The following is a 26,589-nucleotide window of genomic DNA, read 5'->3' on the forward strand; positions in this document are numbered from 1 at the left end:
GAATGGCTGCCTACTAATCCATTAACTGAATCAGTCCCCTTCTGTCAGACCTGAGATAGTTTCCCATTCTATGCTATTCAAACACTTGGGGATATATCTCATTATCTCTTTAGGAGATATTCTCACAAGTAGTAGCTCCATGTCAAAGGCAGATCTTTTTAAATACAAATTTTGGGGAAGATATAACATCAGTACTGAGCTCCCAGAACTATTGGGTGAAAGTGTTCCCAGACACTTTGCTCCATTCAAAGAGACAAGATGACTGAAACCTAGGAGAAGGGTCATCAGCAACAATTCCTCTGAGGAATAATAAGAATACTCTATGTTTGCCCAGTGCTCTGCAATGAACAGAGAACATCCACACAGGTTCATGGCAATTTCTGGCCACAGCCACAAAACTTCCCCACCTACCAAGCCCTGGCCGCTCTGACCCCAACCTGCCCCGGCTATATGCCTCAGTCTCTTTCTTGCCCTGACCACTCCCAGATACCCAAAGGTTGTGGTGACAGCCTAGGCCCTTCTCAGGAAGACAGTGACTTCGCTTCCTGCTCAGCTCCCCACGTAGTGTGACTCTCTGTCCTCCATGATACACCATCCTCCTTCTGTTTTCTCAGCAGCATAGAAATAGAATTAACGTTTTCTAAATGGTGCCAAGGGCTTTGTTTCTGTTTCTTTTTCTCTTATCAGCGTGAACCATGATCCTGCTTCTCAAGAAATGAGCCCAGTTTGCATGTTTGCTTTCTAGCCACAGGAGCAGCAAAACACGGGTAGATTCAGCAGCCAGTGGGCTCCCACATGCCACTCCCTGGGCCACAGGCTTCACTTGCCCCTGGGACACCAAATCCTGGCTGTTACCTTTCATGACATCCCTCAGACAACTTTACAATGGCCTTAGTCTTGGAAGGCACCCAAATGTCAGGATTAATTGTGTGTGAACCAGGATCTCCTGGTGAGAGTCACCAAGTAGGTCACGGTGACCTCCACTGATCACTTTACTATACATACCAACTTCTATCTATAGAGTAGGAGAAAATTCCAGAACAAAAGGATTTTGTTTTTCCCAGTGTGGCTGCATCCTAGTCCAGTGTTTATCCCTGCTCCTGTTTCTTAGATGTATGCTGTTTCCCTGTGGCCAACTGAGTGTTTTGGAAGGAAACATATTTAATTCATTTTCTGTTATGTCTGCTATATTTGTAGTGTTAGATGAAAACCAACAAATGTAAATGTTAGTTATATTTAAAATAAAGCAGAGTTGTTTGTGACTGTAGCAAGACACTGCAGCAAATGGATAATATAAAAAGAACAGTGTTGGAATTCATATTTCCATTTAATTCAACATGTTTGAGGACATAGTACGTTCCAGGACTTCCTAGCCCTATGGATTGAAAAAGAATATTGTACACACAGTTCCTGACTCCAAGGAGTGCACAGGAGGCACAGCAGGAGCCTCCAAGGAAAGAGACGGAGCTGGAGCAGAGGTCGCCAGTGAGGACTCCCCACAGTGACACCTGAGTCATCTTGGAAAGAAGACAGCAAGACAGGCAGGGGGAAGGAATCCCAGGAGCTCTGAACAGCATCAGAGTGAGGTGCAAAGGCAGAAAACTTCATCAGATCTCTAGGGAATTAGTTAGGTCTCAACTCATGAGGCATGGGGCTTTCAGGAGAGGGTGGTATCTAAAGAAGTTGGCAAAGGGCTACGCCCTGAAGGGGCTTGCATACCATGCTTAGGGATTGGTCTTTATCCCAAGGGTAAGGCGAACACACTAAGTGATGTTAATCAGGGAGAACAGTGTCCTCACATCTTCGATTCCCACTGGAAGCCATGAGAAGACTGACAGGAAGAACCTCGAAAGACTGCCAGCTCCACGTGGTTCTAGGCTTTCTCATCTCGTCATTACGGACTCGGTTCCTCTCAAGCTGACAGGAAAACAGAGTGAACCGAGAGTAGAGGCTAGGAAATCAGTCAGGAGACTGGTGAACTCGACATGGAAAGAGCTGTCAAGGGCCAAATTAGGATCCTGTACCGCCAATGGCAAGAAGCCAGATGCCAGAGATATTAGGGAGCATGACATAATGATTAACTACGGAATAGGTAGAGGGGCTGGGGATGTAGCTCCGTGGCAGAGCACTTGCTTAGCATGTGCAAAGTCTTGCCTTCAATCCCCAGCACTACAATAATAATAATAGTAATAAGTGAGGAGAGGGGAGGGAGATAGAGGAGTGTGGAGAAGACTGAGAGGTAGGCTGGTATGCCGGCTTAAAGAAGAAGGCTTCCTTCTTAATATTTTATTAAAAATAGATGATTTCTGAGATGGAAATGCTTCCACTGAGACCAATTTCAAGGAACCAAACTGATGCCACTGTACATAGAGCTCAGAAGAGACACACAGATCCTGCAACACATCACGGAGGACTTGGTCACCCTGGTCCCCAACCAAGTCAGGCTCCTTCAGGACCTCATGTGCCAAACATCTCCAGGACCGATCTGATTTTCAACATCTTCAACCCTAGGGAGACTCAGAATCTAGCCCAGACCTCCCTCCACGCCAGAGTCAGAATTGGCAAGGGTGACAAAGACGGTGTCTCCATATTAAATTCACTCTCAGATGACTGGGTCCTGTATTCGCATCTGGTCCATGAGGAGTTTATGCTAAGTTCATGAGAAAACAGACAGGTAGCGTATTTCTCTTATGACCGATTCTTTTCTTTAAAGTTAATACTATTTCTAATGCTATTTCTTTTGTTTAACTCTTAATCTTAAAGCTTTATAAGCACTTTTGAAATTTCTATTCATTGCCTTTTAAACAACTTTGTCACGATGTTTGCTTGTGTGAACATGCAGGGGTACAGTTTTGGGTCTCAGGCCCCTTCTTCTGTCATAGTTTGAGTGCTCTCTAAAGACAAAGAACTTGGGTACAGGTAGTTTATTTAGGAGTTGACCTCAAGAAGCACAAATTGGGAGCAAGAGGGACATAGGGGACAGAGAAAAGCCAATGACTGGTGTGTTAATGAGCAGATTACTACCAGGGGCAACTAAGGTGTGATTTCACCTGGGACTTTGAGCTATAAATTATGTAGAATCACTTCACAAATGGCTCACTGAGAGGTGGGGAAATGGGGTACTTTTCCACCAGCTCCTTCCATGATGAGATGAGGTCAAGTCTGTGGGCATTAAATGCTGGACTTTCCAAGCCAACCTATACATGGCTTTAATTAAATAGCTGCTGGAGCCCCAAAGAGCCCAAGGCAGGAGTCAGAGAATCAGATGCCTGGGTGGTGCTCAAGTTGGGCTGAGTGACAGGCACAGGACGTATCTATCACTCATAATCTCACTCAGCAGAAGCCAGGGCCTGCAGGCATCTCAGCCTTTGGTCCGCAGGCCCACATGACTGTGTCAGCTGCTCTCATCTGTCCCGGAAAGCTGGCCTCCTTCCCCAGTGGCCCTGCAGGACAGGGCCAAGGCTGACTTCTCTCCTGAAAAGCAAACACTCCATCCTTTAGGGGTTTTGAGGAAGGGTTGTCTGCTTGTTTTGCCTTTGTATATTTCCACTTCTAACAAGTCAAAACCAATACTCTTGAGGGCATTATGAGTTCTACGAAAGCCTCAAAATTCTTCTCCTTGTGATTGTCCTCTTGCCCAGGCTTGCTCTCCATGGCTCCTGTCCTGGCTCTGCTTCATTTCCAACCCAAGAGCAGGCTCTTCTCAACCTCCAGGCTGCTTGATTTCAGGGGACCATGGGGACCATGCCACACCCACCTCCTCATGGCTTTCCTTAGACCTCACCCTGGGGGAAGGAGCAGGAAGGTGAATACAGGGAGTTGACAGAGTCAGACCCCCTTGGATTCTGAAGGAAGTCCAGCATGGGCACACAGTCCCATCGCTCTGCCTTCCTGTCTCACAGAGGGACACCCTGCCAGGAGTCCAGGGAGCAAACAATGTCCCTGGATGCCAATGACTCTGCTTCAACAACTAGGGATCCTCATTTCACTTTAAATGTGAAAATGAACTCATGATATTTGGCCATACCACATGAACGTTTCCTGTAAGACATTGTTTTCTTATTTCATAGCCTGAAACTCATACATAATGCATAACCAAACCCAATGAAACAACCCCAGAAAATGCCAAGCTCTAGCCAATCATGGAACCACCCTATATGCACCACCTTGTGAGGGTGAAACTGCCCTTCAAGACTAAGTCCTGAAGATAATGTGTTAGGAAATGAACAGCCAACTAATTAAAAAAGAGACAGAGAAAACAGCCCCCTCACAACAAAGTAAGCACAAATTGACTACAGCATCTCAGAGTCAAATTTCAATTCTCAGGAGGTGAGGAAAAGTGAGTTAGTCATAACAAGTTAATGATATATATTTTATTTCCCAACCATGCACCAAAATTTACACTGCCCTAACGCCTTGATGTTACTCTTAAGTTATAAAAATTAGCCTCCCAAATACATTCTCATGGTTAATTCCAACAAAAGGAAGAAAATAGATCTTACCAATGGGGCATAAACTATGAATCTTACAAGACAAAACATGCTTTATGGTGCACATTTTGTTGCTCCTACATAACAGAGGAAAGAAATGTCTTCCCCCTGACATAATTTATATTGCTTTCACTCTTCCTAAACTTTTAAAGAGTATATTGCACAGTATCATATACAGTACTTTCTACACCCACAAGAGCTACGAGTCTGTTCTTTTTAATGAGTGTTTATTGACATTCATTTTACTTCACTAAAGAAACATTACTAGCACTGACCTAAAGAAGGCTGAAAATGAAGTGGTTAACTCATTGAAACCTCACAACAGTCCTACAAGGTAGGCACAATCATCTCATTTCATAAATGAGGGAACTGAGGCAGAGATCAACATGTTACAGGGGGCCACCCAGCGAATAAGTTGTGCAGTCTGGCACGAACTGAGGCAGGCAGACTCTAGGACCACCACACCAACCTCACAGAGCAGCCTGCCCACACCCAGGATAGCCGGGAGGAAGGTGGTGCACACAGAGTCTGCACGGGTGTGCATGCCACAATTGATGTCTGTCAGCAACAGGAAAATTACTAAATTGTTCTTATGTTGATGTGTTCTTAATTTAACTGTCTTAATTAGGGGTATTTCAGCACATCAGAGGAATTTTTTAAAAATAGCTTCAGAGGAAAGAAATGAAGTTGGCAACGTGTGTTCAGAACAGATAATTTTGATAGATTAAAACTTACAGACACAACAGAATGAAGAAACAACCTACAGAAAGAGGGAAAAAATTGCCAGCTATTGCTCAGACAGAGGACTAAATAAAGAACTCAAAGAAAAATTAGACTCCCAAAATACAAGACCCAATCAAAAAATGAGCAACCAAAATGAATAGACCCTTCTCAGAAGAAGTACAGGTGGCCAAAAATATAGGAAAAAGTGTCCAACATCTCTGGCCATTAGAGAAATGCAAATTAAAATGACACTGAGATACCATCTTACTCTAGAAAGAATGGCCATCATCAAGAAATAAAATAATAATGAATGCCTGCGAGGCTGTAAGGGAAAAAGAAATACTTCTACATTGTTGGTAGGAGTGTAAACTAGTACAACCACTATAGAGAGCAGTGGGGAGATTCCTCAAGAAACTAAAAATAGAAATTCCATTTGACCCAATATTCCCCTTTCAACATACTTTCTGAAAGAGTTAAAATCACATTACAGTGAAACCTGTGTACCCATGTTTATAGCAACACAGTTTATATAGCTAAATCTTGGAAACAGACTACATGCCCATCAACAGATAATGGATAAATAAAATGTGATATTATATACAATGGAGTATTACTGATGTAAAGAAGGATAAACTTGAGGCATTTGTAGGTGAATGGATGCAACTTGAACTCATAATGTTAAGTGAAATAAATCAGACAATTCCGAATATTACATGCTTTCTCTTATATGAGATGCAAATTATAAATAAAGAACAAAATAAAGGATAGATAAAAGGAAGTAGGGAGATCTTTTTTAAAAGGGAAGGTAACAAGAGATAGAGGGAAGGGAGGAAAGACAAAATGGATTTTTAAAAAGAGAGAATTGAAGAAAAATTAGAAACACAGCTTTTTCAAATGGGAAAGGGAACAAGAGTTGAAGGGAACAGGAATAGATGGGAAGGGAAAGGGACAAAAGGAATTGAAATGTGTTGTGTACATGTACTAACCCCCATGATAAGTGGAATCACTATGTACTGTAAACATGTCCTAATAAAAATGAAATATTAATAAAAATTCTCTTACCTACAGAAACCCTAGTTAAAAATGACACAATGAGTAACTTAGGGTCACTAGAGGTAAAATATGTCGAATAGAGGTTAGCTATTGTATGGCTAAGACTAATTCATAGTTGAAATTGGGGTCATGGAGTCTTTTGACCCATGAAGGATCTCTGAATTAGATGCAAACTGAAGGTGGAAATATTCTCAGAAGATGCCTAATTTAGCACAACATATGGGCTAAAGAGGTTGAGAGTCCTATCACAAAACAATGCCAACAAAAATGAAAATAACACATTCATTCTAAGAAATCTCAAAACCATTCAATTTCCAGACTGTGGGATGTATTTCCTTTTAAAAATTTCTTTCAAGCAGTATTTCTTTTTTTTTTTTGGTACCAGGGATCAAACTCAGGACCTTGCGATTGCGAGGCAGGTGGCAGAACCACTGAGCTACATCCCCGGCCCCTCTTTCAAGCAGTATTTCTTACATGAATCATTCTCTGTGTACAGTGGTAGCCAACAAACAGAACAATCATTGGTACAGTGTTAGCGTTAGTTTTACCGTGAGCAGTCTCAACACTTAACAAATTCATGTAAAAATGGAAGCAGTCTTCTTCATTTTGTGCATAGTATCATTAACATACAAACATGTTGCTAAATAGATCTTCTTTTGACCTGACTTTTCAATGAGCCTCTCATTTCCTTTCTTCCCATAGCAAGAAAACTCTTCAAAACAGATTTCTGCATTAGATATTTCAGTTCCCCTCACATTATCCCTGAATCTTCCCATAGGCAGGCTGTCTGTCCTATCTGATCAAAGTCACCAGTGACCTCCCATGTGTAAACCCAAGGGTCAACTTCTGGTCAACTGTTGGTCCTATGTTACTTGACTAGCAACAGTATTTGACATGGTTATTCTCTCTCTTTTATATTTTTTTCTTGACGTGCTGTCTTTTCATGAACTTTTTAAACAGTTTTATTCAGATATAATTCACATACCATACAGTTCATCTATCAGAAGTGTACAAGTCAGTAGTTTCTGGTATATTCTCAAAGTTGTCCAACCATCATTACAATCAATTTTAGAACATTTTCATTGCCTTTCACTCAGTCATTCCCCAGTTCCCTTCAAAACTCTCAGCCCTAGGTAGCCACTAAGTTACTTTTTCTCTATAGTTTTGGCTATCTGGACATTATCATAATCATACATCTTTGGAACCACATGAAATATGATCTTTATGACTAGCGTCTTTCACAGAACATGATGCTCTCAAGGTTCATCTATGTTGTAGCATGCATCCGTAAATTCCTTTTGGTTATTAAGTCATATTCCATTGCATGTGTGTGACATGTTGAGTTTATCTATTCGTCAGCTAATAGGCATTTGAGTTGCTTCCACTTTCTGGCCATTATGAGTGACGCTGCAGTGAGTGTTCATGAATGAAATTTTCTGTGGCTGTGTTTTCATTTCTCATTAACACACAACTAGGAGTGGAACTGCTGGGTCATATGGTAACTCCATGTTCAACTTTTTGAAGAACTATCAAACCATTTTTCCAAAGCAGCTGAACCAGTTTAGATTTCCACCAGCAATACAGGAGTGTTCCCATTTCTTCACAGCCTTATCATAGTTGTTATTACCTTTTTTACTACAGGCACCCAACTGAGTATAAAACAGTATCTCACTATGGTTTTGACTTAGACTTCCCTGATAGCCAATGATGTTCAGCATCTTTTATATGGTGATTGGTTATTGATGTATGTTCTTTGAAAAACTACATAGATCCTTCACCTGTTTCTTCAATTCCATTCTTTGTATTGCTGAGTTGCCTACCTCCCTCTTTTTTATATATAATTTCTTCACCCGGCTGCATTATAGTTTAGATCTTAATTGTCCCCAACTGATGGCCCCACTGGGAGGTGATGGGACCTTTAAGGGGTGGAAGGAAGTCAGTCACTGGGGGTGGACCCTTGAAGGGGACATTGTTACCCCAACGCTGGCCTGCCTACCCCCCTCCCCCAGCTACCATGAGGTGAGCAGCTTTGGTCTGACACATGCTCTAAGCCATCATGTTCTGCCTCACTACTGGTCCAAAGTGACAAAGCCAAGTGATCATGGGCCACAATGAGCCAAAACAAATCTCTTATCCTTTCAGTTGATTATCTTAGGAATACTGTCCCACTGATACAGGGTGTTAGAATACCACACCCTCTCAGTTGTCCTTCTCCCTCATTTGTCCTTCCATGCCAGTCTTTCACTGGTTCCTTTCCTTCTCCTTGACTTTCTGAAGTTGGAGAGCCTCAGAGTTTCACCCTTCCGGTCTTCCTCTTTTTTACTTTCAACTGGTCTCATACTTTGTACCATATACATGCCTCCAACTCCCAAATGTCCATCACAGCAGGAGACCCCGCTAGTCAACAGCTTCAGACAATGGGTTGGGAAAGCATCCTCTGTCCCACTGGCCCAGTGTCTCCCACTCCCTACCAGATGTCACTGGCCCAGGAGAAGTCCATTCTGCCCCACAGGCAGTGCTAGTAGGGCCTAAGCAGGAAACTCAGGTACCAGAAGAACAAAGCAGACCAGAACAGTACTGAATGGTCTCTGAAAACTAATTATGCCTGAAATCACAGCCCACAAAAGCACCCATGACCTACACATCAAACCTACTTCTCTGGTAGTCTGGGTTCAGAGAGTCAGTATTTCCAGGAACGAGAATGCTATAAAAATATCTTTGCCATACCTATGTTCATTGCTGTGCTATTCATAATAGCCCAAAGTTGGAAGTAACCCAAATGTCCATCAGTAGACAAATGGATAAACAAAATGTGGTCTATACATAAATGGAATGTTATTCAGCCTTAAAAAAGAAAGAAACTCCTGGCACAGGCTCAACATGGATGAACTTCGAGGATATTATACTAAGCAAAATGTCAGTCACAAAAAGACAACTGTTGTAATAATTCCACTTCTATGACGTTCATAGAGTCATCAACTCACAGGAAGTAGAATGGTTGTTGCCAGGGTCTGGCCAGAAAGGGGAATGGGGATTAACTGACATAGAGTTTCAGTTTTGCAAGATGAAAAGATAGAAAGAATTCTAGAGGTGGAGATGGCTGCAAAATTGTGTCAATGTATTTAATGCCATTGGACAGCAAACTTAAAAACGATTAAAATGATACACTTCTGTTGTATATATTTTACCACAACTGGGTGAGGAGGAGGGAAGGGATGGGAAAAGAAAGGAAGTAAAAAGAATTAAGATGTGTTATATACATGTACCAACTTCCCACAATGAATGTAATCATGTACTGCAAACATATGCCAATAAAATTTAAATTTAAAAAAAAGAATCCTTGCCAATAAAAGCATTTGCAACTATTTTTATACTTATTCAATTGACGAGTATGGTGATGTGCATTGTAACAGGCACTGTTCTGCCTATTTTAAGGTAGGCAAATATTAATGTCAAAAAATTGATGTCATGGATTGGACAATAATTAGTAAATTAAAACTGAAGTTGTTTCTTAGGAAAATTATTCTTAAATCAGAAATTACCACAGAAACAATGACCTAAAATAATTTTCCCACTCCCTCGGAAAATAAAAACTCACCTGACCCAGATCCAAGGTGAGGTTGACCTGGCTGTACTTCTTGCCCAAGGAGAGAGGAGGGCTTTGCCACCAACGATTGGTGCCATCAATCGCGTTGGTGGCTGGATGTGCCTTCTCCGGGTCGCTGGAATTACAGATGTCACAGAACTGGCCCTGGGAATGAGAAAAAACAAGCCCTTTTAGAAATTTTCAAATAACTTTTTCTTAACAATGTAGCACAAGTGGTAACCAAACAAAGACTACTTTATAGAGTTTAGCCACGATGTCAGCTTTTGAAATTCATCAAAATGCCTTCTGAGGACAGTGGTAAGGCTCCCTTTTTTAATTTAATTTTAAATCACATCACCTCTTTATACCTCTGGAGATTGTGTTTCTGGAATACAGATTTATTTCTGTCCTTGACAGCTCTGCTTTCCTTGTCCCATACCACACTTTAAGAGCCCACTGTACTGGGGTGGAAAGACGTTTGCACCACAACAAATTCATTTCACTGTTGCAGCTCTGTGTGAGGCACTGGGGAACAAGAGGATCCCTGCCCATAGTCCCAGTGGAAGCCTTGGGTATACAAATACCCATCAGAGAAGTGGGAGTAGAGCAAATGGCTCTGCAGAGTAGAGTCTGCTGCATTCGAAGGCCATAGACATTCCAGGATGGAAGAGCTGCCTCTGAGGGTGGAGAAGACTGTGGTGAGAGCCAGGGAGCAGCAAGCAGGGAGACATGAGCAAAGGCATGGAGGCCAGTGGGTCCAGTCTGACTGAGTAGTGACAGACAAGTCTTGATGATTCAATGGAAGATGTTGCAAATACCAGAGCAAGAAGTCCAACATCATCTCAAAAGGCATCAGGAGATCATTTTTACCTGGGGTGATGTCTGTTTGATATTACAATCTCCAAGTCCTAGCTGAATTACTCTTATTTGGTTGGCAGATTCTTTTGATTCTGGTTTTATGTTTTGCTTTTTGCAATGCACAATTTTACAGCCAGTTACATCTAAGAAGCTGAACCTGGGCCTTTCTTCTATGAGTATATTTTAAAGGGAGTCAAAGGCTCGTGCTCACCCAGGGTTGAACTTCACACACCAAACTACTCTGCTCTCAAACTAAATTGTTATGGAGCATAGCTACCACATAGAAGAAGGACAAAGAAGCACACCTATACTCATAGCCTCCCCAGAAATGTGCTATGACAAAAGGCTATCTCTGCTTTTAGCCAGCATCTTACATGTAAAATTTTTGATTCTCAAAGATAAACTGATTCTGGTAGATAACCAAATATGCAAAACAAATGTTTTCATCTAGTATGCAACCGATGGCTCTTTCCCAAGTGGTGAGATATTTGTCCAGACCCTTAGCATTTGATACTGTCTGAAGACATTGCTAGGACTCAGAAGCAGCACTTCAGGGTCTGCAGCCCAACAATTCACGATGTTAGAGATTGGTGCTGCCTGCTCTCCACATTATCCCTCCAGCCCAGCACACTGCACAGAAGCTCAACACCTGGCAGAAGCTCAGTGAAGGAGCAACTGATCCCATGGACAAGTTTTTTTTTAAACATGGAATTCCTTCTATAAGTTTATTATTTTAACAAGGTACTTAATTAACAGTTTTTTAAGGTAAGACATCTAAACATTTATTTTTAGTATTGAAGCAGAACTTAAAGAAAAACAAGTCCCTCCCAGCCTTGGGCAGTTCCCTCCCCATCATCTCACTCTCCCCTGTAGCTGTAACTCCTTGTTCTGGTACACATAAGGCTAACAACTGTGTCCTGTGCACAAAGCTTATGACACTGTTCTTGTATGATTCATAAGACACTGTCTTCTTTCAAGGAAAAGTTACAAAACTGGCTACCCTTGTCCTTTTCTGGTAAACTCACTTGCTACATCACTATAAAAACCACCTTTGACAAAATGTATAAAAGCTGGAACTTCTCTTTGTTCAATGCTCAGCCATTTCAGACAGAGTCTGCCAAGCCGGTGTATACCTTAAACCTGAAATAAATCCTCCTGACTCCCATTTGCTCTCTCTTGTCCCTTGGAATTCTACAACAGTATTTTCCCTCCAGTGAGGTTTCACTTTTACCACTTCTTTCTATAGACCATCTTACCAGTTTAATTATTTGATGAGAGAATTAAGCTCTTATTCCTCAGAGTTTAGATTTATATTCGATTAAAGGCAACTTTCTTCCAAAAATGTTAAAGAAGATGACTTTTTTATCTTCTCAGAGTAGGATATGATGCTTTTTGCGTTATTCTAGTGATTCTTAATTCCAGCATAATAAGTTATTGAAATAAACATTTGTAGAGCACCTGTTTCACACTGGGCACCCTGCACTTAGACTTTCATGCTAAGAATATTCTTATCACCTCTCTTTCACAGCTGAGGAAACAGAGTGGGGAGGTTAAGTAATTTTCCCAAGAACCACACACTGGTAAATTGTAAAACCAGGACCTGAGTGTAGGACCCTGGAAATAACATGCTAACCACTACCCTGTATCTCTCCTCCTCCATCTAGCAGCTACAACTCCAGTTTTTCAGACATCTCCAGATATTCAATGTAGCATTTCCTATAATTAGTTTCACATAATAGCCTTCACAATAGCCTGAAAGCTGCATCTCCAAGGTCTGTTTCATTTAGAATCACCTCATCATTTCTTTTTGCTGTGATGTGAATGTTCCCACTAAAACTCATGTTGAACTTGGACTGCTGTTGTAAGATGTGGGAACTTTAAGGGGTGACCTTATAAATGAATTAATGTTGTGATTTGGGGAATGGTTTACTTATCATGGGCTTAGGCTCCTGATGAGAAGGTTGTGCTTGGCCTGACTTCTTTCTCTGTCTCATGTGTGTTCACTTGCCTTTTTGCCATGTTGTGACAAATCAGAGATGCTCTCATCACATGCCAGTACCATGCTCTTGGACATCCCAGCCTCCAGAACTATGAGCAAAATACACTTGGGATCCCCAACATGATAAAGGACATGAGCCCGGAGACACATGGCACCTGTTCCCTACACCAGGCACCAGCCCTGCAGCACTCCTCCCCCAACATGAGCAAGGACGGGAACAGGCAGAACCACACTGGACCCACAGTGCTCCTTCTCTGGACCTGCTGTGCCCCATCCCCAACACCAGCACACATGACACCAGCACTGCTCCCCACACAAGGGTGAGACCATCCACCAACTCCACATCAGCTCTACATTCTGCTTCCACTTGGCATGGAGCAGCAGAGGTGAGGACTGACCAAATGACTTGATCTTGGCAGACAACAGTGCCTGGGGGAAAGAAGGGAGCAAAATCAGACCCTATGACCATCAACATTAAGCCCAACAGTTCATTTGAGTGACTGCCCCCGTGGCTTACATTCAGCAGACATCAGAGGGCTGACTGCATTTCCCATCTACCCATGGGAGCAAGGACATGCATTGGTTTGGACAGTAACCACATTCTGGAGTGAATGGACAAAGAGGCCTCAGGTGCAGGGGCACCTTAAAAATCCACAGGCCCCAAAGCTAGGTGGACAAAGTCATGGCTATCTGGATCACAAGGTAGCAGATCTTGGGAAAAACTGCTCATGCAAAATCAGAATTTTTTTCTTTGACTCAATCTTTTTTTAAAGTTTTTCTATTTTTTCTTATTTTCAACTTTCTTTCAACAGATTTTCCAGGGGGTTGGGGTTGTTTTTCCTACCCCTTTTTCTCCTCTTTTAGTTTTTTGTCCCTCCTTTGATCTTTTCCCTTTTCCATTTTTTTCCTCTTCCTTTATACCTTTCATTTTCTGTACTTTGCTCTCTATTCAACATTTCTGCCCATTACAGAAATGCAAATTAAAATAACACTTAGATAACATCTTACTCCAGAAAGAATGGCTATCATCAAGACATCAAATGATAACAAATGCTGGTGAGACTGTGGTGGGGGAAGGGAAAGGAATCCTTCTACATTGTTGGTGGGAATTTACACCAGTACAACCACTATAGAGATCAGTATGCGGATTCTTCAAAAAGTTAAAGATAGAAATTCCATTCAGCCCAGCTATTCTCCTCCCAGGAATCTTCCCAAAAGAGTTAAAGTCATCATATTACAGTGGTCCATGCATACCCATGATTACAGCAACACAAATTAATAATAGCTAAGTCTTGGAAACAATCTATATCCCATCAGAAGATGAAGAGATAAAGAAAATGTGGTATTTATACACAATGGAGTACTACACTGCCATAAAGAAGAATACATTTGAGACATTTTTAGGTAAATGGATGCACCTCAAGACCATGTTAAGTGAAATAAATCAGACACATGAGTTTAAATATCACATTGTTTCTCTCCTGTGAGAAACTCAAAGGGTAAATAAGGAGCATAATGGAAGATAGATATTGGGAAGTAGGAAGAACATGTTCAACTGGTAAGGGAAACAAGGGAGAGGGGAGGGGGAAGATAAGGAAGGAAAAAGAAAAAAGACATAATGGAAGGGAAAAAATGGAAACAAAGGATGTGTAACTGTGGAGGGGAAGGAGGGTTGAAGGGAGTGGAGGGAAATGGGAAAAAAGAAGAATCAAGATATATCATGTACAGATACAAATTCCCTGTGATGAATGTGATTGATATGTATGACGAATATGTACTAATAAAAAATAAAGTTACAAAACAAAATAAATATAAGTTTAAATATTACATGGTTTCTCTTATATGAGAAACCCAAAATATAAATAAAGACAAAATACAGGATAGGTAATGGGAAGTAGGGAGATCTTTTTCAAATGGGAAGGACAATAAGAGATAGAGAGTTGGTGAAGAAGGAAGACAACAGGGATTTTTTAAAGAATCTAAGAAAAAATGGAAACATCTCTTTCAAATGGAAGGGGATCAAGAGTTGGAGGGAGCAGGGAGGGATGGGAGGAGAAGGGAAGGAAAATGAATGAAGATATGCTATGCACATGTACAAACTTCCCACAATGAATGTAATTTTCATGTATTGCAAACAAGTGCTAATAAAAAATAATTGTGCACAAAAAATTAAAAATGTTAAAAATCTAAACATAGAAATTCCACTTAACCCAGTTATTCATTCCTCTTCTAGGTATCTTTGCAAAAAAGTTAGACATCATATCAGAGTGATGCATGTATGCCCATTTTTAAGCAGCATAATTCATAATAGTTAAATCTTGGAAGTGACATATATGTCCATCAACAAATGAGTAGATAAAGAAAATGTGGTATTTACACACAGTGCAGTACTACTCTAACATAAAGAAAGATAAACTTGAGTCATTTGTAAGATATACCTTGAGACCATAATGTTAAGTGATATAAATCAGACACACAAGCTAAATATCAATGGTTATTCTTATATAAGAAACCCAAAATTTAAATGAAGAACAAAATAAAAGATAATAGAAAGTAGGGGAATAAACTTTCTAAATGTGAAGGTGAAGGAGATGGAGGGAAGGGGCAGGGAAAGGAGGGAAAGGGGATGAAAAAATAATTAAGATGTGTTATGTACATGTACCAACCCCCCACAAGGATTGTAAACATATCTACTGCAAACATGTACTAATAAAAAATTTAAAATAACACTAATTAGAAAGTCTAGCATCTTCAAGTTACCTTTCAATGGTCAGGGTGGGAATTTTTATTCAAATACTTTATTAAAATATTAATTATTTTCTTTATCATTATCTTTACATACTCAAATATCATATTTACTTCCAATAAAATTATGTGAAGAATCAAAAAGAATTCAGTAGTCCCCTAGAGGGAATCAGATTGTGGGTCTAGATATGACAACCATCAGAAGGATGACATTTTCAAATGTTAAAAAGTCTATCCAGCCTTTTAGATCATTTTTCTACAGATCTTCATGGAGATTTAAATCTGTGTGGGAAAGCTTCATAAATGAATAGACTTGAAGTTGGCAAATCTTAGGAAGGGCAAGGTTTCAATCTCTGAAATTAAAACCTGATACTAAAAAACAAGATTTCAAGAGAAGACACCAATATTGTTTTTTAAAATGCAATGCCTGATAAGCCTTAAATTTTTTTTTTTGTAGAGCAGACTGCAAATCATTAAGAAAACCCTTTTACACTTGATCCTAGCCAAAAGGCCAAGAAGCAATGAGAAAACCGTTTTATTCCTATGAGTATCACTGGGACAAGCTCCATCCATTTTTTCTGCAGCCATACTTTCTAAAATACATAATAGGCCAGGGATTTAGCTCAGTGGTTTCTCCGCCTGCTGTGCAAGCACAAGGACCTGAGTTCAACCCCTGGTACCAAAACAAAAACAAAAACAAAAACAAACATATTAGTTTAACTGCTTTGTGTTGGTACACAAAACAAAAGGCTTGTGTTTGTAAATCTGAGAATTTTCTGCTTAAACTTACAATTTTGAACAAGAATTTAAAGTTAAAATGGGCAAAGCTGCCACTACTGTTTAAACTCTTCAATGAAATTGAAAGGGAAGAAATACTCCCAAATTCATTCCTGGAAGAAAGCATCACCTTGATCCCCAAAGCAGAGAAAGACCCAACCGAAAAAGACAACTATAGGCCAATCTCACTAATGAACATAGATGCAAAAATCCTTAATAAGATACTGGCAAATAGAATGCAGAAGATCATCAAGAAGATCATACACCCTGATCAAGTGGGATTCATCCCAGGGATGCAGGGATGGTACAATATACAAAAATCAGTCAATGTAATACACTATATCAATAGAGCCAAGGACAAAAACCATATGATTATCTCCATAGACGCAGAAAAAGCATTTGACAAAATCCAACATGCATTTATGATAAAAACCCTACCAAAAATTGGAATAGATGGTCTCTACCTCAAACTGATAGAAGCCATCTATGAAAAACCAACAGCCAATATCATACTAAATGGTCAAAAACTGAAATCCTTCACACTCAAATCAGGAACAAGACAAGGATGTCCACTATCACCACTCTTGTTCAATATAGTTCTGGAAACATTAGCCACGGCAATTAGACAAGAGAAAGAAATAAAAGGAATAAAGATAGGAAATGAAGAAGTCAAATTGTCATTATTTGCAGATGACATGATACTCTATATAGAAGACCCCAAGAACTCCACCAAAAGTCTTCTAGACTTAATAACCAAATTCAGTCAAGTAGCTGGTTACAAGGTCAACACACAAAAATCAATAGCTTTCCTCTACACCAATGACAGACTCACTGAGTGAGAAATAGGGCAAATAATTCCTTTCACAATACCATCCAAAAAACTGAAATACCTAGGAATCATCCTAACGAAAGAAAGCAAAGACTTCTTCTCTGAAAACTATGGCACTCTGAAAAGAGAGATTGAAGATGATATCAGAAAATGGACAGACATCCCCTGCTCCTGGGTAGGAAGGATTAATACAGTGAGAATGGCCATACTTCCAAAACTGCTATATAGATCTAATGCAATTCCAATTGAGATCCCCGCAGCATACTTCATAGACCTTGAGAAAACAATCCAAAAATTCATTTGGAGCAAGAAGAGACCCAGAATAGCAAAAGCAATTCTAGGTAACAGGGACATGGCAGGGGGTATCACAATCCCCAACCTGCAACTCTACTACAAAGCTACTGCAATAAAAACAGCATGGTACTGGCAAAGAAACAGACTTGAGAACCAGTGGAACAGATTAGAAGATGCAGAAACAACGCCAGACACACTCAGCCATCTCATCTTCGATAAAGGAGCCAAACACCCTCACTGGAGGAAAGATAGCCTCTTTAATAAATGGTGCTGGAAAAGTTGGGCTTCAACTTGCCAAAGATTAAAACTAGACCTATATCTCTCACCATGCACTAAACTAAAATCAAAATGGATTAAAGATCTAAATGTTAAAATAGAAACTCTGAACCGGTTGGAACAGAGGTTAGGTAGAACCCTTGAAGACATCGGTTTAGGAAAAGATTTTATGAACAAAACCTCAGTTGCTCGTGAACTAGCACAAACAATCAACAAGTGGGATCTCTTCTTATTAAAAGGCTTCTGCACAGCAAGAGAAACCACCAGTAGTGTGAAGAGACAACCCACAATGTGGGAAAAAATCTTCACCTGCTCTTCCTCAGACAAAGGTCTACTATCTCGAATCTATAAAGAACTTACAAAGATCAGACCTCCCAAATTTAAAGACCCAATCCAAAAATGGGCATCTGAAATGAACAGGCATTTCTCACACAAAGAAGTAGAAATAGCAAATAAATACATGAAAAAATGCTCAACATCACTGGTCATTCGAGAGATGCAAATGAAAACAATGCTGAGATTCCACTTCACTCCAGAAAGAATGGCTGCTATCATGAAATCAACCAATAACCAATGCTGGCGGGGCTGTGGGGAAAGAGGAACCCTGCTCCACTGCTGGTGGGAGTGTAGACTGGTGCAACCACTGTGGAACTCAGTATGGAGATACCTCAGAGAACTAGGACTGGAAGTCCCATTTGACCCAGCTATTCCCCTGCTGGGGATCTTCCCCAAAGAATTAAAAGAATCATACCACAGTGATATATGTGCACCCATGTTCACAGCAGCACAGCTGTGATAGCTAAAACTTGGAAACAGCCCAAGGGCCCATCAACTGGAGACTGGATAAAGAAAATGTGGGTTTTTTAGTAAAATGGAGTACTACTCAGCCATAAAGAATGAGAAACTAGAGACATTTATAGCTAAATGGATGCACATTTAGGTGATACTCTTAAGTGGAATAAATAGGACACACACGTGTAAATACTGAATAGTTTCTCTATTGTGAGAAACTAGAAATGTAAATAAGGAGTAAAAGGTATAGTAGATAATGTGAAATAGGAAGAAAAGGGGCAAAGGGAAAGGGGAAGTGGGAGGGGTAGGGGATAGGAAAGACAGGAATGGGATTAACATGAGAAAAGGAAAAAAATGGAAACAAAGTCTTTGTAAATAGGGAGGGGGGGAGGGGTTGAAGGGAGGCCAGGGTAATGGGGAAAAAATAAGAACCAAGATGGATGATGTAAAGGTGCAAATTTCCAATGATGAATGTCATTATATTGTATACCTTAAAATGTACCAATAAAATTAATTTTAAAAAATGGCCAGTGAGGTTGAACATTTTTTTATGTACTTATTGGCCATTTGTACTTCTTCACTGGAGAAGTCTCTGTTCATTTCAGATGCCTGTTTTTTTTTATTGGGTCTTTAAGTTGGGAATGTCTAATTTTTTTGAGTTCTTTATATATTTTAGATAGTAGACCTTTGTCCAAGGAATAGCTAGCAAAATTTTTTCCCATTCTGTAGGTTGTGTCTTCACTCTGTTGGTGGTTTCCTTTGCTGTGCAGAAGCTTTTTAATTTGATGTGGTTCCATTTGTTGATTCTTAGTATTATTTCTTGTGCAACCAGGGTTCTGTTCAGAAAGTCCTTGCCTACACCTATGTCTTCAAGATTTTTACCTGTTTTATCTTCCAGCAGATTGTTTCTGTTTTAATATTTAGATCTTTGAATCCATTTTGATTTTAGTTTAGTGCATGATGAGAGATACATCCCTGTCTTTAAAAATCACACTTGCACAGGAAGTTCTTCTCTGTAGCTAATCTCAATCCTTCATGCTGCAATATCACGACATTCTGGTACATCCTCCAATGAAGATGGAAATCGCTCTTTATGAAGCTCTGTGTGCTGATTCTGAAGATCCTCGGCCTCATTTTCTGGATACTTAAGCAGTTTAGATGTTTACAATCCTCCTACTCCACAGTGCCAGCCATGTGTGTAGCAGCTGGAGAAAACCAACACCTCAGAAGCAAGGCAAGCAAATAACTGAAGAAAACTAAAGGTGCAAATAATATCTCATGTGAGACAAGTGCAAAGTCCCTTCTAAGCCAGCACCCTACTCAGAGAGAGGCAACAAAGCTCTGATCAGCTCTTAGCATTTCTATCAGAAAGAGTTACTTTATAGCTATATTTTTATCCAAAAAGTACTAAGTTTACCTAAGAGATCATGGGAAAAAATGGAAGAGAAAATACTTGAACAAATTGATAACAATTATATTAAGTGATTTTTTTCTTGATGAGGTCTCCCAGAATATCCGCTCTTCTAGTTTACTAAAAATATTTAGAATTAAAGAGTACATAAAGATACATTATACATTATGAACTGTTACAATGAAATAGACAAGCGGCTTGGAAATATAAGAAGCATATAGGAAAAATGTTAAATTTGAGATTGTTTTTCCTTCTCAAATCACTAAGCAAACTACCTTGTGCCGAACTTTGGTCACCAATGTCTTTGAGACTCACAGATGCTTGGCAGTACGAGGTAATCCCTGGACACAGGAACTGGGCCCTTCACAGTTCCATTCCTGCCCTTCCTTGTGGCAGCCTCTTGAGCCTCAGTCGTAGCAAGGGACTCATCCAACACTGTAAACCCAAGGCTCCCAGGGGCACATCGCTCCCAATGAACTTCTGCCACCCCATGTGGAGTAAGCAAGGCTCGGGGTAGGACATCTAATCCCAGTACATCCAACCCCAGGCTGGCACCTATGACTCCTTTCTCTCTTCATCTTGTTTTCTCCTTTTTAAATTATGTATATTTGTGAGCTGGGGATTTAGCTCAGTGGTGCTGCAGCCTGCCTCAAAAGCAAAAGGTCCCAAGTTCAATCCCTGGTACAAAAAAAACCCCAACAACAATAAATTATGTATATTTGAGATATGCAACATGATGTCTTGATATACATAGTAAAATGCTTATTAACATATCCAAACTCCTCACTCCCTTGTGTGTGCACAGGTGTGGCAAAAGCACCTGAAATCTCTCTTTGCAAATTTCCAGGATACAATACTGTACTCTCAACTATGGCCTTCATGTTGTACATTAGCTTGCTGAACTTACTCATCCTACATCCTACAACACAGGGCACTGCAACCTTGTGCCTTTGACTGACATCTCCCCATTTGCCCCTCATCCTCATCCCTGATAACCACACTCTATTCTGTCTGTATTTGATTTTTTTTTTTTTTTAGATCCTGTCATGCAGAATTTGTCTTTCTCTGCCTCATTTTACTTAGCCTAACATCCCTCAGGTTCATCCATGTTACAGTGAATGGGAGGACTTTCTTCTTTTTAAAGGCTGAATAATATTGCATTGTGTGCATATCACAATTTCTCTACCATTCATTTTTCAGTGGATGCTTAGGTTGTCTCCATCTCTGGGCAGTTGTGAACAGTGCTGCAGTGAGCAGAAGAGCTCACTGTGATGACAGTTTGCTCTGGTTTTGCTGACCATAAGATGCTGGGTGAGGGCAGAGGCAATACACAATGTCCAGGGCTGCTGACCTCCTGGAACCACTGGCCTGACATCCCTGAATCAACTACAGGACACCACACACCCCGTGAGTTGAGTTCACGCCACTCTCCATGGGTCATGCATGACAGAATCTTCACTGTATGCCATTCTGCTGTGCTCTTCGCGTGTAAAGATGGCTCCGAATGGGGCTGATCCCTAAGTATTTGTTCAGCTAAGAGCTTCTCTCATTCTGTTTAGGGATCACATATTGAGTTATCAGATCACCAAGTCTGAAAAACAGTCCTAGATCCATCCATGGAGTCCCATACAGTGTTCCCCAACTGTCTTCCAATGTTGAAATCCAGATTTTTTGGTTGTTTTTGTTGGTATTTCTTTGTTCTGTTTTTTGTTTGTTTTTGTCAAACAGTACTTTCACTGGGGTGTTGCTCCAGCAGGGAAATTCCGCACTGGAGTTGCCTTTGAACATTGCTTCATCAAGCTGCTATGGAACATCTAAGACCAGCTGCCACAACGGAGACAGATAAGAGCAGGAAGAACCCGCCCCCACCTTCAGGAAGCTGCTCATCTAATAAGGAAATAGTCAAGACAGTGAATGGCTCCAAGGGCACAAGTGGAATTAGAGTAGTGCAAGGCTTAGCTGGAACTCTGTGGAAAGCCTAGCTCAGCAGTAGCTGCATGGCGCAGAGGGTGATCACGTGAACCCAGCAGCCAGAAGACCTGGATTTAATCCTGGCTGCCATACTAGCTGAGTGCTCTCGGACACGTCACTTAACCTCTCTGCGCTTCAGGTTCCTCATCTATAAAACGAGCATCCCAATAGTACCTTTTTAATAAATTCATAAATGGTAATGATTAAGAAGCCAGTGTGTGTAAAGTGCTTTGGGACAGTGCCAAGTATCAGTAAGTGCTGTATACGTGCGTGTTAAATGAATATCCTGTCTGAAGCAGGAGAGCAAGGCCCCTGGTCACTAGGCTGTTTCCCCCTACTCCCACGATCTTGATCCTTTATTTCATATCATTTCTGTACAGTCTTGTGGTATAAGCTGCAGCTTCAAAGTAACTGTTCTTTGAAAATGTGCAAAAACAATCACTTAATCCCCATACTTCTGTCTAGCCAATATTCATTTATTACTTCCACATGTAGGTTCTGACTGTCTAGAGCAGGAAAACCACCGAGGAAATCCAGTGTTCGTGACACTGAGAAACTGGAACACGCGGAACTCAACAAGCTGGCCTTCCCCAGGGCAGTTTTCACCCCGTAGCATGAGGGATCTAATCGGCGACTCTTTCTTGCAAAGCACACAAGGCCTCCTGCCTCTGAGCTGCTGCAGCACTCCCCAGGCTGCACTTTAGGCCCCCTCTCACACCCTTGGCCAGGAGTTCATGCACACAGCACAACCTATGGTAGCATGGGCTGAGACCACTGACTCAGACACATTAATAAATCTTTCCTCACTAAGCTTGTGGATCTGGAATGTTGAGCAAGACTTAACTCAGTTTCCTTAAGTGCCTAAATCACAACCAGAAACAAATTATGATCTGAGAAAATACATTATTGCCACCTAAATCAACCTTAAAAATTAAAACCTCCCCCCCCAAAATGTTACTTTATACACTGAAAATGTATCTCTCCATAAACAAATACCTAAACTTATTACTAACACAGTACCAAAAACAATTGTACATTGCTGTACTGTAGAAGGCTACAGAAGTCTTTATGCCTGTGGGTTATTTAGCATGTCATCGGATATATTCAGTACATAATGTACTATGCATTTCAATATTAAAGGAATTTTACACTATCATTTGCCAAAGTATTTTTATAGCTTACCACTTTAGAGGTCTCACTGAGGCAGAATTTTTTCATTCTATGAAAAAAGTATTTATGAGGATTAACTGGGTTCCAAGAAATATTCTAAGTGCTTTTCATCTTCTCAATAAAACTATGAAATAGTTGCTATTATTAGTCCTGTTTTATATATGGATGAACTGACATTATGCAATTTGCCAAAGTGAGAAAGCTGTCATAGATAGAATTTTAATTCAGAGTTAACATGATTTTAACAGACTACTGAGAGTTTTGATAATATATACAAGGAGATGGTACTATATTTCTTGTCAGAAGGGTTTCCCTGGCCTCCTAAGGAAATTAAGTTTTAAAAAGCTACTGTACAGAAGTGTTTACATCCAGATCTTTTTTGCATCCTTAGCATCTAGCATGATGTGTTTGGGTATGAATGAGTCAATGAGTTAAATGTATACAGATTGGAAAGGAAGAAGTAAAACAATACACAATCATGTGTGTAGAAAATTCTGAAGAGCCTACCAAAAAAAAATAAAGTCCCAACATACAAAATCAGTAAGCAAAAATCAACTTCATTTTGAATGATGATGTGTGTTTACAGGAGTTAGAAGATACCCATGTCTCCCAGCTCTTTTCCCTGAAGGACCTGGAAACAATGACACCTCAGGAACAATGAGCACAGCAAGCACTCAAATCATGGTTTCACAGCACCATCCTCAATAAAAGAAACCAGAACTCCTTAAAGAAGTAATTGGTTTCAGAGCTGATGCAAAGAAAATTAAAAACTACCCTAAAGCATCTGTGGCAACAGAACAAAAAAATAAATAAACAAAAAAGGCTGGGATATGGAGGCATCACCAAAATGATGAAGCAGGGAGGTTCAAAGAGCTGTCCCCTCACTGAAGTGACAATCAAACTGGCAAAAACAAAAACAAAACCTGTCAGATTCAACTTTTTCAGAACTCTAGGAGCTGTTAAAAGCATACAACAATCTATAATCAGAGATAGGTCAATTGGACTTCTCTAGCCTACAGAACAGAAAGGAAAAAATGAAAATATAAATAAAATCCAAGGGATCTGTGGAATATTCATCAAGTAGATCAATATACATATTATAGGCGTCTCAGAAGGAGAGGACAGAAAGAGAAGAAATTATATCTAAAAGAAATCATGGTTAAAAACTTCTCAAGTTGATAAAAGACATAAATCTCTCCAAGAAACTCAACAAATGCCAAGTAGGGTAATCTCAAAGAGATTCACACCATGACATATTATAATCAAATTGTCAAAAGATGGTAAGAATATTGAAAGCAGCACAAAAGGAGCAATTCATCAGATAGTAAGAATCCTCAATTAGATTAACAGCCCTTTTCTCGTCAGAAATCATGGAGATTAGAAGATGGTGAAATGATCGATTTAAAGTGCTGAAGGAAAACAAACTGTCCATCAAGAATCATTCTTCAAAAATTAAAAAAACAGGGCCAGGGATTTACCTCACTGGTTCTGACGCCTGCCTTACAAGCTCAGGGCCCCGAGTTTGATCCCCGGTACCCCAAAAAAAGTTTAAAAACTAAGACATTCCCTAAGAAACAAAAGTTTAGGGAATTAATTGTTAGTAGACCTGCCCTATAAGAAATGAAAAGAAATTAGAAAGTAATTCAAAGCCATAGTAAGATATAAATGACACTAGTGTAGGTAAGCCCATAAGTAAATGCAAAAGCTGGCATCATTGTAGCTTTAGTTTGTAAATCCTCTTTCTTTCATCTGTGACTTAAAAGGTAAGTGTGTAAAACAATAATTATAGATTTATGGTCATGAGCAAGAGCATATAATGATGTAATTTGCAACAGTAACATTAAAGTAGTACCAGAGCTATATAAGAGCAGAATTTTGGGTACTGCTGAAGCTAAGTCGGTATGGATTCAGCTGAAATGTTATAAATTTAGGGTGCCTCTTTTAACCCTCGAAACTAACAGCTAAGCAAACTTAAACTTAAAAATGCACAGTTTAGGAAATGAGAAGGGAGTCAAAATGGTACCTAGAAAAGTCAATTAAGAACAAAAGCAGACAATGAGAGAATAATTGAGGCATCAAATAACACATAGAAAACAAGTGGCAAAATGACAGAAGTCCTAGAAACAAGACATTTACAGCTAAATGGATGCACACTGAGGCCATACTCTTAAGTGAAATAAATAGGACACACGGAGAAACTGAAAGTGTAAAGAAGGATCAAAATGTATAATAGATAATGTGAAACAGGAAGAAAAGGTGCAAAGGGGGAGCTGAAGATTTAGCTCAGTGGTTCCGCTGCCTGCCTCGCAAGCGCAAGGACTCAAATTCGATCCCCGGTACCAAAAAAAAAAAAAAAAAAAGGTGCAAAGGGGAAGGGGAAGTGGGAGGGGTAGGGGAAAGGAAAGAAGGGAAAGGAATAAATATGCAAAAAGGAAAAAATGGAAACAAAGTCTTTGTAAATAGAAAGAGGCAGAGGGTTTGAAGGGAGGGCGGGGGAATGGGGAAAAAAATAAGAACCAAGATATATCATGTAAAGGTTCAAGTTCCCTGGGGCTGGGGATTTAGCTCAGTGGTTCTGCCACCTGCCTCACAACCAGAAGGTCCTGAGTTTGATCCCTGGTACCAAAACAAGCAAACAAAAAGATACAAATTCCCAATGATGAATGTACCAATAAGTTTAAAAGGTACCAATAAACTTAATGAATAAAAAAATGACAGAAGTCCTTCTTTATTAATAAACACTGTTTTAAAATCACAAGTTAAAAGACAGAAATTGGCAGAATAAAGTTTTTAAAAACGTGATCCAAATATATACTATTTATAAGTCATTTTATATACTAAGACACAAACAGGTTGAATATGAAAAAATGCATTACATGCATATAAGCAAAAGAAAGCTAATGTGACAGTACTGATATCAGACCAAATGGACTTTAAGTCTATAATTGATACAAGAAACAAAGATGGACATTACATGTTGATAACAGGGTCAACCCATTAGGAACACATTACCATTGTAAACATATCTACACCAAACAACAGAACCCTAAATATATCTGAAGCAAAGATTGAAAGAATTGAAGGTAGAAACATATGATTCAATACTCCTGTTTAATAATGGATAATATCATAAAACTTAAACTTACTATATGATCTAGCAAATCCATCCCTAGCAATCTACCCAAGAAAATGAAAGCATATGTCCAAACAAAGACTTGTTTGTGAAGGTTCACAGCAGTATTATTTATATTAGACAAAATGAAAAGCAAGGTAAGTGGCCATCAGCTAGTGAATGGCTTTAAAAAATGTTGTACATCTGTGCAATCCAATACTACTTAACGATAAAAACAAACTACTGAATCATGCAACAGTATGAATGAGCCTTTAAAACATTATAAGTGAAACAAGTCAGAAATAAAAGACTACATATCATCTGATTCCATTTATATGAAATTTCCAGAAAAGGCAAATGTATAGACACCCATGTAGCTCAGTGGCTGCCTAGGATGGTAACAAGTTCAGGGAGTGAGTGCATGAGCTCAAGAGAACCTTGGGGCTGATGGAAATGTTCTAAAACCAGATCCTAGTGTTAGCCTTGCATAGCTATAAACTTAC

General features: G+C 39.8%; 1 protein-coding gene across 1 annotated transcript in view; it reads right to left on the reverse strand.

Moving 5' to 3' along the window:
* Window positions 1-26,589, reverse strand: part of LOC147830144 (laminin subunit alpha-3-like) — a 184,926-nt gene that overhangs the window by 107,545 nt on the left and 50,792 nt on the right. The window contains exon 3 of the mRNA XM_087188732.1: window positions 9,865-10,017. Within this exon, the coding sequence (XP_087044858.1) occupies window positions 9,865-10,017 (153 nt within the window). The remainder of the gene's footprint in view (window positions 1-9,864; window positions 10,018-26,589) is intronic.

The sequence above is a fragment of the Heterocephalus glaber genome, unplaced genomic scaffold (genome assembly GCF_053883595.1).
Source record: "Heterocephalus glaber isolate CG9 unplaced genomic scaffold, H.glaber_assembly_v1.0 deba00000331, whole genome shotgun sequence".
NCBI lineage: Eukaryota > Metazoa > Chordata > Mammalia > Rodentia > Bathyergidae > Heterocephalus > Heterocephalus glaber.